At 49.5% G+C, this 13,191-nt stretch overlaps 1 protein-coding gene across 3 annotated transcripts in view; it reads left to right on the top strand.

Moving 5' to 3' along the window:
• Positions 1–1,458: 1,458 nt before the first annotated feature.
• Positions 1,459–13,191, top strand: part of LOC118846150 (zinc finger protein 239-like) — a 29,709-nt gene continuing 17,976 nt past the window's right edge. For all 3 annotated transcript variants that reach the window (XR_005010165.1, XM_036754409.1, XM_036754397.1), the window contains exons 1-4: positions 1,459–1,547; positions 2,192–2,305; positions 3,320–3,446; positions 3,882–3,977. Coding sequence is in view for 2 of the 3 variants with exons in the window: in XM_036754409.1 (XP_036610304.1) it covers positions 2,270–2,305; positions 3,320–3,446; positions 3,882–3,977 (259 nt within the window). In the remaining variant the exon portion in view is untranslated. The remainder of the gene's footprint in view (positions 1,548–2,191; positions 2,306–3,319; positions 3,447–3,881; positions 3,978–13,191) is intronic.

Here is a 13,191-nt window from a genome sequence, read left to right as displayed (position 1 = left end):
CAATGCTTGTCGATCCACTGTCTGATGCAAAAAGGAAGTGGTTCCTGCTTCCTTGGAGGGCATTTAGCACATCGTGGAGGGATGTGCAGGGGTCACTTAGAGATTAGCTGAATGTCCAAGAGTGGGAAGGGTCTCCAGTGGAGTCCCCCAGGGATCTGTGCTATCAAGAATTTGAATGATAAAAGCTCATTAAGGGTATGGAATTATGATTTTTATATTAATCGATATATGTGTAACAAATATACTAATAATTTAGTTTTCTCAAGAGCTGCCTTACAATGCAGTTTAAACTGATTAATCAAAACTCTGAGAATGCTCACAATCACTGGATCTTAAGCGAAGCGAATCAAAGATTGTAGAAACGATTCCAGTCACAGAACTCTGGTTCTGAAGGAGGTCACGACCCTCAAAGACTTGACTCCAGAATTGTTGTGTTGTGGGACTTGTGGGTTTCTCATGGGAAACCACTAAAGGATTGTTTGTAATCCACCTTCCCTCCTTCCCCACTTGTGCCTGAAGTCTATAACCTGTGTTTTGGCTTCAGCTAGGAGAGCATTCCTCACTGTGATCTTGATTAAACTGCTTGATTATGGGCACTCCCGTCTCTAGGCCTGCTTTGTGCGGCTCCCCGCATTGTCTTAGAGACTGGCTCAGAAAAATCCTGTTAACATGGGCTCGCTGGGGTCCACGCAGGGGTTTCGCGCGGAGCCATAGGGAGCTGCCGTCAGCACCGCGGCCAGCGCCCTGCACCTCCAGGGCCTGGCTCCCAGGCTCGCCGTGTCCCCGGGCTCTGGGGAGGAGGGGAAGCCTCCAGTGAAGCCCCGCCCTCATGCTAGTTACACTTTGTCCTCCCTGGGGACCCGGGGTAGGGGAAGGCTCAGCTCCTGCCCAGACCACTGGCCCTCGAGGGCAGCTCTTCGCTGGACTGCGCCCCAACCAGGGCCAGGGCTCGCGGGGCCCCGGCTGCCCTAGGCAGGATCCGGGCCTGGGCCTTCCATGGTTGGGCGGAGGATGCAGGATTGGGGCCGGGGCTTGTTCACTGCCAGTGGAGCAAAGCGAGGCACCCGGCTCAGGCTGGTTCCGTTCACTGAGGCTCCTCCTCAGTCAAAAGAGGGGGTCGGACCCGCTGGCCCTAGGGGCTCTTATCCCGCCTTCCACCGCGCTTCAACGTTAAAAATCAGCTTCAGAACTCCCAGTACACTTGGAGGGAGCTCGAGGGGGGCGGCCCCAACTCAGGGTCCTAACTCAAGGGGTGGGAGCAGGGCTGGAGTCAGTGCGGGAAGAGAAGAACCGCGCTTCCCACCACTCTAGCCGGGCAGAGGATCTAGGCATGCGCGCTAGGCCTCCCCGGTCTCCGAACTACACTTCCCAAAAGGCTGTTCGGCGTGGCAGCACATTCTGGGCCTAGTTCCGTCACGGTTGCCATGGAGACACTACTTCCGCTCCCTACCGGATTCTCGTCACCCTCTGCACTAGCGGCCGCCTCCGCTTAACTCCGTCCTCAGCCGCCGCCGTCGCCGCAGCCCGAGCCCTGATACGGGGCCAGGGTGAGTGGGGGTCCGAGGGCGGCCTGAGCCGGGGTGGAACGCTAGGTCGCGGCGCCTGTTTTCTTAGGCCCTCTCGGGGAGAGGAAGGGGGTGCAGAGACTGGAAGCGATGCGCCAGGCCGATAGTAGCGCGCGTGCGCAATTTACGCCCTGCCCCCTTGGCGAGTCACGCCCCCATTGGTCGTTCGGGGGCCTCTGAACCAATCAGCGCCGCCCTTTTTCTGGGGCTTCGCTAGGTGCTCCAGGCTCCTCCCTCCCCAATTCCCTTCTCTCTGGTCCCTTCTCCCCCCTCCTCATCTAATTAAAATCCGAGGATTCGCGCCCCGCACAAGTAAAGATCTTTTTTTTTTTTTTTTGCCGGACCCTAAGGGAAGAACAGCAGGTGAGGGGGCGGGGGGGCGTGTCCGGCCCAGCTCTGACCCCACCTCCCCCGACCGGGAAGAGGGGAAGGGAGCGCTCCTCAATCCCCCGCAGGCCTTGACCCCCCGACCCCCGACCCCTTCCTGGGCGGGGGGGGGGGCGGGGCTTTTCCTGACCTCAAACCTAAACGGGCCCCGGAGGATCCCCCTTCCCCGTCCCGGGCCCTGCCCCCCTCCCCGCTTGAGGGAAGGGGCTTGAAGGACCAACCCCTCCCGCCCTCCTCAGGGGCGCCGTCTGCTCCCCAGATTTGCCTTCGGAAGCCCCTGGCCCCCTCCGGCAGGAGAGGGTGAGGAAGAGGAGGCCATGGCCGCGGTGCTCCTGACAGCCCGGGCAGGCCAGGTGAGCCTGGGGTGAGGGAGGGGAGGGGGGCGGGGCGGGGCCCCGAGGCAGGAAAGGCCACCGGTCGATGCCCGTCTGTCCCCGTGTGAATGTGAATCATTATTATCTTGGCAAATAACGACCCCCCCTTCCCCCCAGGCCCAGCCCTTTCCCCGTTCTGCTGCGCCTCCCGCCTCCCCAGGGCCTCCCCCTTCTCCAGCCAGGGCTCCCTCCCAAGCCAGAGCATCACTGGGGGCTACCGGGGGCCCAAAGCATGCTGGGAAGGATGAAAAGGGAGGCCAAATTGCTGTCAGCCGGGGGTATCTCAGTGCCATGTGGACTTGGCGCTGCGGAAGTCGTTGACACCCTCACTCTGTACTTGGTGGCCCGAGGCCTAGAGAGAGGAAAAGTCTGCCCATTCCTGAGCTCAGAGCACTGAGCTGCCTTCTCTTGTTCTCCTCCAAATGCTTGGCCAGACATTAGGTTGGGCTTTTTGGGGGGGGGTGAGGATTAAGGTGTAGAACTGGCAAGTGGGAAGTGAAGACCCAGATAGAAATGATCCCCAGCACTGAGACAGGCAGCCCTGTGTAAAGCACACACAGGAAGGCTGAGCTGGCTCTCTTGAGGCAGAGACATCTTGGAAGGAGCCCTGGGCCAGGAGTCTGGAAGCCTGGCTTGGATACTGACTCACTCTGGGACTGGGAGGCTATCACTTAGCTCTTTTTAGACTCACTGTTGTTATCTGGAAAATGAGGGTAGTCAATACTTTCTCACTTGCTTCACAGGGCAGTCACAGAAAAAAGTACTTTGTAAATCAAAAACTGCTCCATACATTTGATTATCATTTTATTATGTGATTCAGAGTCTTTAGTGAAAACCTGAAACATACAGTAGGTACTTAATACATCCTTAATATAGAGTATGCCTAAGCTAAAACACGATGAAAACCCTTCCTATGATTTCTGCAAACTTCACCTCTCCCAGATCCTTCTAAGGGATAGTCCCTGGGTAGCACAAAAGTCTTTGGCATTGCAGGAATCGGTGACATTCAATGACGTGGCTGTGGACTTCACCCAGGAGGAGTGGGGGCACCTGGACCCTTCTCAGAAGGATTTGTACAGGGATGTGATACTGGAAAATTACAGGAACCTGGTGTGCCTGGGTAAGGGGGCTCCCATGAGACTCAGGATCTGCCTGTGGGAGGGTCCTGACTACCCCTTAAGAAATGTTAGGGGCTGTCTCAAAATCTCTGTCTCTGAAAACTAAGAGGTAGGGTGCTGATAGGGACTGTCTGTCCTTAGGTGAGATGGCTTTGCTTTCACAAATTGGAAATTGACCCCTGAATCTCCCCTGAAAGCCCAGTGCAGATCCCTAAAGATAAGAATAAACCCCATCTTCTTAAACTAGAGGAGGTCAGATTAACATCGTTTCTGAGCTCACATCTGACCTCTTCCTAGAGTCTGAAGGACATCTTACCCCGCCTCTCTCAGCTTCTGTTGGGCCTCCCTCCATGCCCATGTTCTTGGAAGAGAAGGGGGCTGGAATTGTATTCTGAGGGGGCTGAGGGGCTCCAGCACTTTTCCATCTCCCCAAGCAGGACTTGCGGCTTCCAAACCAGAGGTGATTGACCAGCTGGAACGAGGGGAAGCTCCTTGGATGCCAGAGGGCAACGTCCTGGGAAGCACCTGTCTGGGTGAGTGCTCAGTCCCTGCCAGCATCCACTCGCTGGTCAATGGGGGATGTCCCATGCCTATGCTCGGCTGGCTGCCTGGCACTCAAGCAGCAGCGCCTTCCCCTCCTAGACCTGTCTCTCTGCCTCAGAGAGGCCTGTTGCTGATACTTCCATACCTCGGTGGAGCCTCAGACTTTCTCCTCCGCCTTTGCCTCGGTGGGCATCCTTCTTCAGTCTTCTCTGTATACGTCGGCTTTGTGCTTGCTCCCATGTGCCCTTTGGGGCTTTTCTTGCTGTTTGTTTCTGTGTCCCCCACTTTCCTCATCAGCAGAGTGGTGTTGGTTGCAGCACCTCCCTCCCAGAGCAGTCGTGCAGATAGTCCCTGGGTAGCACAAAAGTCTTTGGCATTGCAGGAATCAGATCATGTTTATAAAGCACTTCTCAAACCATAAAGTGCTATATGAATGGCAGCTGTTATTATATTAAACACCAAAATGCGAGTCGTTAGCATGTGTAGTTTGCTGTTTCTGCTTTTGTGCTCTCTCTAGATCTTCCCTGCTTCCTCATGCTCTGCCATGCTTGGAGTGGTCATCAAGCCCATCCCCCCTGCCCCCACCCCCCACTTTTATATTTTAATAAGTTGTATTGATGCTTTTGGCTTTTAATATCACACTTGTTCCTAGATACCTTCCCTCTCACCTTTAACCCAGATTGAACCCAAAAAATCCAGTTTGGCCAAGCCAGGCAGCTCACTGATCCCTGCTGAGGTCCTCAGGAATGGTCTCCCCCAGCCATCCATAGCCCACGCCCTGTTTAACAGAGGGAAGTGGTGCATTTTTCTCTCCTCTTTGTGATTTGATTGCTATGGGGAACTCCCATCAAGGAATGTCCTCCACTTAGTAGAGATCTGAAACCTTTAGGCCCCAGTGGTTGCCCAGGAGGAACCCAGGGTGGGGGAGCTGGGAGGGAGAGAAAGAGGCAGACAGACAGAGAGAGGGAAGCTCAGCATGCCTCTGAATTTGGCTATTTCAGAAATCTGTGATCTCCTTGAAGTGGTTCCTCAGGGCAGCTGAGTCTCTCCTCAGCTTGTTCCACTTTTGTCCTCATTCTTCCCTGAGTCTTCCATAGGCCCTCCTTCCACCCAGCTTTCCAGGGCCTTCCTCTGAGCCTCCTGACATTGTCTGAGTAAGTGCTGTGTGTAGACTGGCCGCCTATCACCTCTCCCTGTGTGACCTGCCCTCTTCGCTTAACCTTGGTCATGTTGATGACACTATGCATTTCATCACTGCCCTTTTGGGAGGGGGAACCCCCCAATTCCTGGAAAATTGTGGTATTCTAGCTATCTGAGCATTAAGCTGCCAGCAAGTCCAGACACCTTAAGAGTTAAAGACCTGCTTCTGATGCAGAAAGGCTCTAGAAGCTTGATGCCCAGGCTGTAAATTGTGAGAAGGTGCCAGTCTTCCCTGGTAGAGAGGCTTTATTCACTGAGGGAGGGATCCCAAAAAAAATGAAGGCATTGGTTCAGTCCCTCCCAACACAGGGACCTATTCAAGCCTAAGTTAAATGATAAAACTCTCTGGGGACAGGAGGGAACAGGTGTTTATTACATGCCTACTGCATGCCATGCACTCTGTTGAGTGTTTTACATTGGGTCTTCACAACAACCCAGTAAAGTTAAGTGCTGTTCTCCCATTTTGTAGTTGAGAATACTGAGGCAGGCAGAGGTCAAATGACTTGGCCAGGGTCATGTGGCTTTGGGTGTTTGAGGCCACCTTTGAACTCAGGTCTCCATTCCCTGCATTACCAGACCTGTGATTTCGTTGGACAGAGAGGAAGCCTGGTGAGGAAACATCCTGTTCTAATGCAGCTTCCGGGATTGCAGAGCTGCCTTGAAGACTAAGGCTGAGTGCCTCAGCCAGGGTGAAAGAGCCCATGGGTATCAGAGGTGGGACTTGAATGCAGGGCTGCTACCTGTTTAGCCAGCTCTGGTCTGTGCTGTGCTGTCTCTTTCTAGAATAGAAATGAAGCAAGATTTAAATCATTGCTTTATTTTAATTCATTTTCATGCTTGAGCCATGCCAATATAATAAAAGTGGCAGTATAGGATATAATTACTTCATGGACATAGAAAAGTAACCTGGAAGAACAAGAAAAATCATGAAAAATAAGGAATGAAGGAAGCTTAGCATTACTCGATCTCAGATTACATTAGGAAGCAATGATCCTCAGAACCATATTTTATTAAGTTGTTGTGGCTTAAAAATAAGCATGCAGGTGCTGGGCTCATGCTCAAGACTTTCACTGAAGCTGGCAGGCCAGCTTCCTAGAGTGAGAACAGTTGGTACGAATAATAACCCAGAAAACCTTACAGGTCTGGGATGTATGCTCTGCCAGTCTACACTGAGTCCAGGCGTGATTCCTAACTCCTGGCTGCTGGGTGCCTTTGTTTCCCCCTCCCCAGGTCCTTTAAAAGTCCCACTAGATAGGATGTGGCTTCCTGCTGGCCTCTTCGTCCCTTCCTGAAGTGGCCTTAGGTGTCCTCGGAATCTAGCGCAGATGCTGCTGTTGGACAGGCACCAGGAGGCGCTCTCAAGGTCATTCTCTGGGCAAGGAGGCCTCCCTGGAGAGCTGTGGCTGGGGGTGATCACGCTGGCTGGCCCACCATTAGAACTGTGCCTCCAAAGCCAAGACCCAAAGGGCTTTATGGAATGGCTTCCTGGCATAGTCATTTCCTTTCACTGAGCGAATTCCTTCCCGATGGACTAAAGACTTTTTGTGCCTCATTGAATGCTTTAGTTGATTGATTCAGTAGAGATGTTACAGCTTGAGAAAGGAATTGGGATTAGAGCACTGTGCTATTGGAACGGTACATTCAGTCATTCCTTCAGTCAACTCCCACCCTTACAAATAGAGCAGTTGAACTGTGGCATAGAAAGGCTAAGCAACAGGTAGAACCAATTAAAGAGACTAGTCTAGTGCTAATAAGCCCAGGGACACAGTTGCTTGGTGTCAGGACTCGAGTCAGCGGCTTCAAAAACTGGGAAGGAGCTTGGCGGAAATTTGGTTTATACCAATATCTAACACCATATGCCCCTCTAAGCAGACCCATGCTCTAAAGCAGGCCTGTACCATGTCACGGGCTGCTTATGGACCACTTGCTGCTTGTGGCCTGCGAAAAATGTAGAGCATGTAAAACAGGCCTGCATGACATCCGACCCTTGGGCCACGAGCAGCCTGCCAAAATGGCCCATGGGCCAGAAGTTATGCAGGCCTGCTCTGAAGCTACGAGGTGGCATCCTCAAAATGAGAGGAGAGATTAAACCTGATGCTCCTGAAACAGCAGCACTGCTAGTGGGGGCAGGACAAACAACGTTGCTGACCGCAGCGCTGTAAACCAGCCAGTGAGCATTTGTCATCCCCCGCGTGCCTGGCCCAGGGAAATCAAAGGCAGTGACTCTGGTGGCCTGGCGCTTCCATCCCTTCATCATAGTAGTGAGGGGTGGCAGATGTGGGTGGGTAGGGTTTTCTGAACTCTCTTTTTTCCTTTAAAAGTCTGTTAGGAGAAGAGGCTTGCTGGGCAGGATGGGACAGATAAATTCACAAAAGATTGTGATGTCAGTAAACATTGTTGTTCAGTTCTTTTTGTCCCGTCTGACTCTTTGTGACCCCATTTGGGGTTTTCTTGGCAAAGGTACTCAGTTATATGCCACTTCCTTCTCCAGCTCATTTTATAGGTGAGGAAACTGAGGCAAATAGGGTTAAGTGACTTGCTTAGAATCACATAGCTAGTAAGAGTCTGAGGCTAGATTTGAACTCAGAAAGATAAGACTTCCTGACTCTAGGCTGGGTGCTCTATCCACTGTGCCCCCAGCTGCCCTAAACATTTATTAAGCTCCTGCTAAGTGTCAAGCACTGTATAAGGCTGGGGAAACAAAAAAAGCTAAGACAGACCCTATTCTGGGGGGAGCTGAAATCTGAACGAAGATAGGTTGTAGAGATGAGGAAGGAGTGTATTCCAGGCATGGGGACTTGGGGACTGTCAGGACAAAGGCTTGGAGTCTGGACCATCTTGTTAGAGGAAGAAAAAGGAGGCTAGGAGTCACAGGATCACAGAGCAGGGGAGCAAAGGGAAGGTGGGAAGGGGCCAGGTTATGGAGGCCTTTAAACACTCATAGAGTATGTTGTGCTTGATCCTGGAGGCAGTAGGGAAACAAATAGAGATTACTGAATAAGGAGATGATGTGGCCAGACCTGACTCACTTTGGTGGGGGCAGGCAGACACCACCCCCCACCCCCGTCAGGCTACTGCAGGAGTCCAGGTATGAGGATCAGCACAAACACAACAGGCACAAGTAAATGTGTCTGAGAGGAAGAGTGAGATACAGAGGAGAACCAGCATTGAGTGGGGTCCTCGAGTCCTCAGGTGAGGGTAGGGAATGGGCAACAGTGTCAGATCCTTAACTGAGGTTGAGTGAGAGGTCAGCAAAGCAGACACTGGACTCGCTCCTTTGGATCCTGGTGGCATCAGAAGAGAAGCCACTTAAGGGAGGAAACCAGATTCTTAGGAGTGGAGATAGTGGTCGAGGACAAGGGGCTGAAGAGGGGTAGGTGTTCTTGCTAATAAGGGTGGGAGAATGAGGCTGTGCCAGTGAGTGGGTCAGGGGTGGAGTATTGGTTGAGTACTTTTTCTGTGCCAGGCCAAGTGCTTAGAGCTGAGGATACAAAGAATGGCATGCCAGATGATCGCTGCCCTCAGGGATCTTGTACTCTGAGGGGGAAGAGTAAAAGAGAGTTTGAAAATGGGCTGGGAGAGAGAGAAGGAAGGAGAGTGAGCAGTGGTCAAACCTCCAAATGATGCAGCAGAAGAGTCCCCTCTGGAGGCTGGTTCTCAGAAAACAGAAGGGAATGTTTGGTGTGCCTGGGCACTGAGGACCTTGACGCTGAGAATGAACCAAAAGGAGTGGAGAGGACTCCCCATTTTTTCTGAACACTCACCATAGAATATTTTCCACAGCTTAGTTCACCTTTTCGTATTCATTGCTGTTTGATGTCCGCTCCTCGCGCCTCATTGGTGAGATTGCAGATTCCCAAGCCCAGAGACCACATCATGTCATTCTCCCCCCAGTAGACATCAGGTGCTCAAGAAAGCCTTGTGAATTTTAGAGGAAAAAGCAGCGCATATGCCTTTGCCAGCCTCCCTGTTTGACCATCTTTGTGGATCACTGAGCTGTTTTCATCTGAGTTTCCCTGATCAGGAGCAATCCTTGGCACATTTTCTGGCGGCACTCGATTGTTTGCATCTGTTTTTGGACACTGATTCACCCTTCTCTTTGAGCGCTGATCCACTACAGAATCTCGCAGTTGCCATTTGTTATTTATTTTGGGTGTGATTTTTATTGGAGAGAGGTTGTCACATCTTTTTCATCTTCTAGCTGCATGTATTTTATCTGGACAAAAGCTTTTTTTAGTTCATCATAGTGGTCTCTTTCGCCTTTGCTAATCTTGTGTGTCACATCTTGTTGCAAATTCATCCCACACTGTGATAGGTAATAATTTTCTAGTTTCTAGTAACTTTTTAATAGTGTAACTATTGGGCAGCTAGGTGGCGCAGTAAATAGAGCACCGGCCCTGGAGTCAGGAGGACCTGAGTTCAAATTCAGCCTTGGACACTTGACGTGTGTATGTGTGTGTGTGTGTGTGTGTATAGTGTCACTTTTATAGCTACATTGGTTTTCCATTTGGATTTTATTGTGTTGTGTGTCGCAGGAAGCTGGGCTAAACCTGCTACCTGCCTAACTGCTCTTATTCTCCCAACAATTCATAAGTTGAATGAGTTTCACTCGTATTTTATGTTGTTGAGTTTTTTGAAGACCAGACTACTACTATTCAGGTTTCCTTCTTGGTCTTGCTTATTTAATCGGTTATGCTGATGAGCTTTTCAACTTCTTTTCGCTTAGTACCACAAAGTTTTGCTAATTCCTGCTTTTGGTAATGCCAGACACTTTTCATTCCTCTCCCTCCCTCACTCTATACTCTTTCCCTTTATTTCCCTCCATATGAATTTTGTTATTAAGCTCTCTGATACTACAATCCAAATGGTGTGGGGTTAAATATATAGATTAATATAGATTAACCTATAAAATATATAAATTAATCACGTCTTCATTTTTACTATATTGGCAAAGTCTGTGCATGAATGTTGAATGTCTGTCTCTTTGTTTAGTTCTTTATTTTGTGAAAATCCTTTAGGGTGGTATTTCAGTTCTGTGGGTGTGCATTCATGGCTAAGTCCTAGGGATGTGCTGTATTTTGTTATTTTAATTGTTTGAAACTCTGGAGCTCATTGGCTGTTCTTCTGGTTCATTTAGGCTTCCTTTCTGTCAGCTGTCCTCTGCATTTGGACAGTTCACATTCTGCCTTTTTGCATCATTTCTGGGAAGTTCTTGGTACTCAGATTCTGCATTCCTTTGTACTTTTAGGGAACACAAGAATTCCGAGATTAGATCAGCATGCTCTTTCTTCTGTCTCTTTGGGTTTGTAAAGATAAGAGGTCCTGATCTTTCAGTTTTTCCATTTTGAAAAATTTTGCTCTATAGTTTGGTCTACCATCTTGCCATCTATTCTGGTTATGTCTGAATCACCCTGCTCCTCAGAGAGTCCGTTGTCACCCCTTAATCTGCAACAGGAGAGGCAGATTGCCCGGCATAGAAGGGTGAGGTGCTGGGTCCTCTGCTGAGACCCAGCCTCTTGTCATGACAGAACTGACCCAACAATAACCCTAGAGAATATCCATGTACAGTCCCGTGGAGCTGATGCTGCACGCGGGTTCTGGCGTCTCTTGTGCAGGAGTGAGGGATGGCGCCTCTGTGCCCTCCATGCTTTCCTTCGTTGTGGTGATGAGGCACAGGTGTTTGGCATTGGGGGTTCACTCATTTTCATTGGCCTGGATTTGCGATTTCATCGAGGGAGAGGATTCTTGACATTGGACCTCCCTCCAGTGTCGTCTGGCCCCGAGGTTTAGCGATTCAGCCACTGCTGTCCAGCCAGCATGTTGTTGAACCTGGGGCCCAGGTTGACCACTAAGATGTGTTATCTTTCGTTGAAAGGGTGCACACTGGTGTAAAAAGTAGAAGGTTTTGTTTCACTGAAAAGCTTGGGGTTGTCAAACACATTGTCCAGTTCCTTGAAGGGAATTTAGCCAACCCTTCCTCTCTTAGTTTTTGTTTTTTGGTTTTTTTATAATTTAATGTTTTATTTTTTCCCCAATTACATGTAAAATTAATTTTAACATCCTTTTTACAAATTTTGAGTTCCAAATTCTTTCCCCCCCCTTCCCCCGTCATTGAGAAGGCAAGCACTTTGACATAGGTTATTATACGTTTGTAGTCATGCAAAATATATTTCCATGTAAGTCTTGCTGTGAAAGAAAACCGCAGACCCAAAAATAAGTAAATAAATCCAAGAAAAATAAAGAAAAAGTGTCTTCAAACTTTATTCAGGTTCTACCAGTTTTTTCTCTGAAGATAGGCAGCACCTTTCCTCCTAAGTCCTGGATCATTGTATTTCTCAGAATAGCTAAGTCTTTTACAGTTGCTCGCCATACAGTATTGCTGTTACTGTGTACAATGTTCTCCTGGTTCTGCTCATTTCACTTTGCTTCGGTTCATGTCAGTTTTTCCAGAATTTTCTGAGAGCATCCTGCTCATTATTTCTTACAGCCTGATAGTGTTCCACCACAATTATATACAACTTGTTCAGCCAGTCCCCAATTGATGGACATCCCTTCAATTTCCAATTCTTTGCAACCAGAAAGAGAGCTGCTATAAATATTTTTGTACACATAGGTCCTTTTCCCTTTTGATATTTGTCTCTTTGGGATACAGACCTAGTAGCTCTGTGGTTTTATGCTTCTATAGCCCTTTGGGAAGAGTTCCAAAGTGCTCTCCAGAATGGTTGGATCGGTTCACAGTTTCACCAGCAGCACATTAGTGTTCCAATTTTCCCACACCTTCTCCAGCATTTATCATTTTCCTTTTCTGTCATATTAGCCAATCTGATGGGTGTGAGGTGATTGCCTCGGACTTGTTTTGATTTGCATTTCTCTCATCGACAGTGATTCGGAGCACTTTTTCATATGATGTACATAGCTTTGATTTCTTTGTCTGAAAACTGCCTGTTCATATCCTTTGACCGTTTCTCAATTGCTCCTCCTCTCTTTGTACTCATTTCTGGGCCCTGATTACTGCCCATGTGCAGCATCTGTACAGATTCCGGCACTGATAGACCGCCCCTGCTGCCTCTCCATCTACTCTGTTCTGCTCAGTGGGTGGTGGTTTTCATCTCACCCAGTGACAAGAGGCCACCTCCATTGGTCCTCGGGGTAACTCAGGGCGCCCTCCTCTTCTGCTCTGTCTCCAGCCGTGCAGTTGTGTGCCAAAGTCACTTAGGGGATTGGGCTCCCCACTGTCCCATTCCTTGGCTTACTGTTCCCTGAAGAGTTACTTTTGGCTCTAGTCAAGGGGGACGGTTAAAGAAATAACTTCTCTACAAACATGAAACAGATAAGTATGGAAAAGATTCTTTATTCCGGCTCAGAAAGGAAATGGTAAATACACACACCCACACCCACACCCAGAACAGAATTAAGCAGCTCATTTGGGTTGCTAGTATCCAACCTTGCTCAATATCAAACAGCTTTTCAAGGCTCTTATAGTCTTTTCACATTTCACCTCTACTGAGCCAAGATGTCAATCATAGTTTCCTCTTCCCTGGTTTCTCTCTGATGCCAACTCCTCCCTTGATGCCTAGGTCCCCTCTTGGCGTGATGGAAGTCCCAGATATGGGGGTTTCCCCTGCTGCTTTGTGAGATGCTGCTGCTGCTGCCTTTCTTGACATTGAGGTGCAGCCTCTCAGACTGAAGGCCTCCAGCCTTTTCGGGTTCTGACAGGGAAGGGAACAAGCAGTTTTTACATACCCACTACGTGCCAGACCCTGTGTGAAGCACTTTACAAACATTATCTCATTTGATCCTCACAACAACCCTGTGCGGTAGGTGCTATGATGATCCTCATTTTCCATTTGAGGAAACTGAGACAGGCAGCACTGAAGCATCTTGCCTAGGGTCACACAGCTGGTAAGTATCTGAGGCCAGATATGAACTCAGGTCTCCCTGACTCCACACCCATTGTCCTATCCACAGTTCCATTTGGCTTCCTTTGAAGTCTAGGACCCTGTA

Source organism: Trichosurus vulpecula, chromosome 1 (genome assembly GCF_011100635.1).
Source record: "Trichosurus vulpecula isolate mTriVul1 chromosome 1, mTriVul1.pri, whole genome shotgun sequence".
NCBI classification, from domain to species: Eukaryota; Metazoa; Chordata; class Mammalia; order Diprotodontia; family Phalangeridae; genus Trichosurus; species Trichosurus vulpecula.
This window is presented reverse-complemented; position numbering and strand designations above follow the sequence as displayed.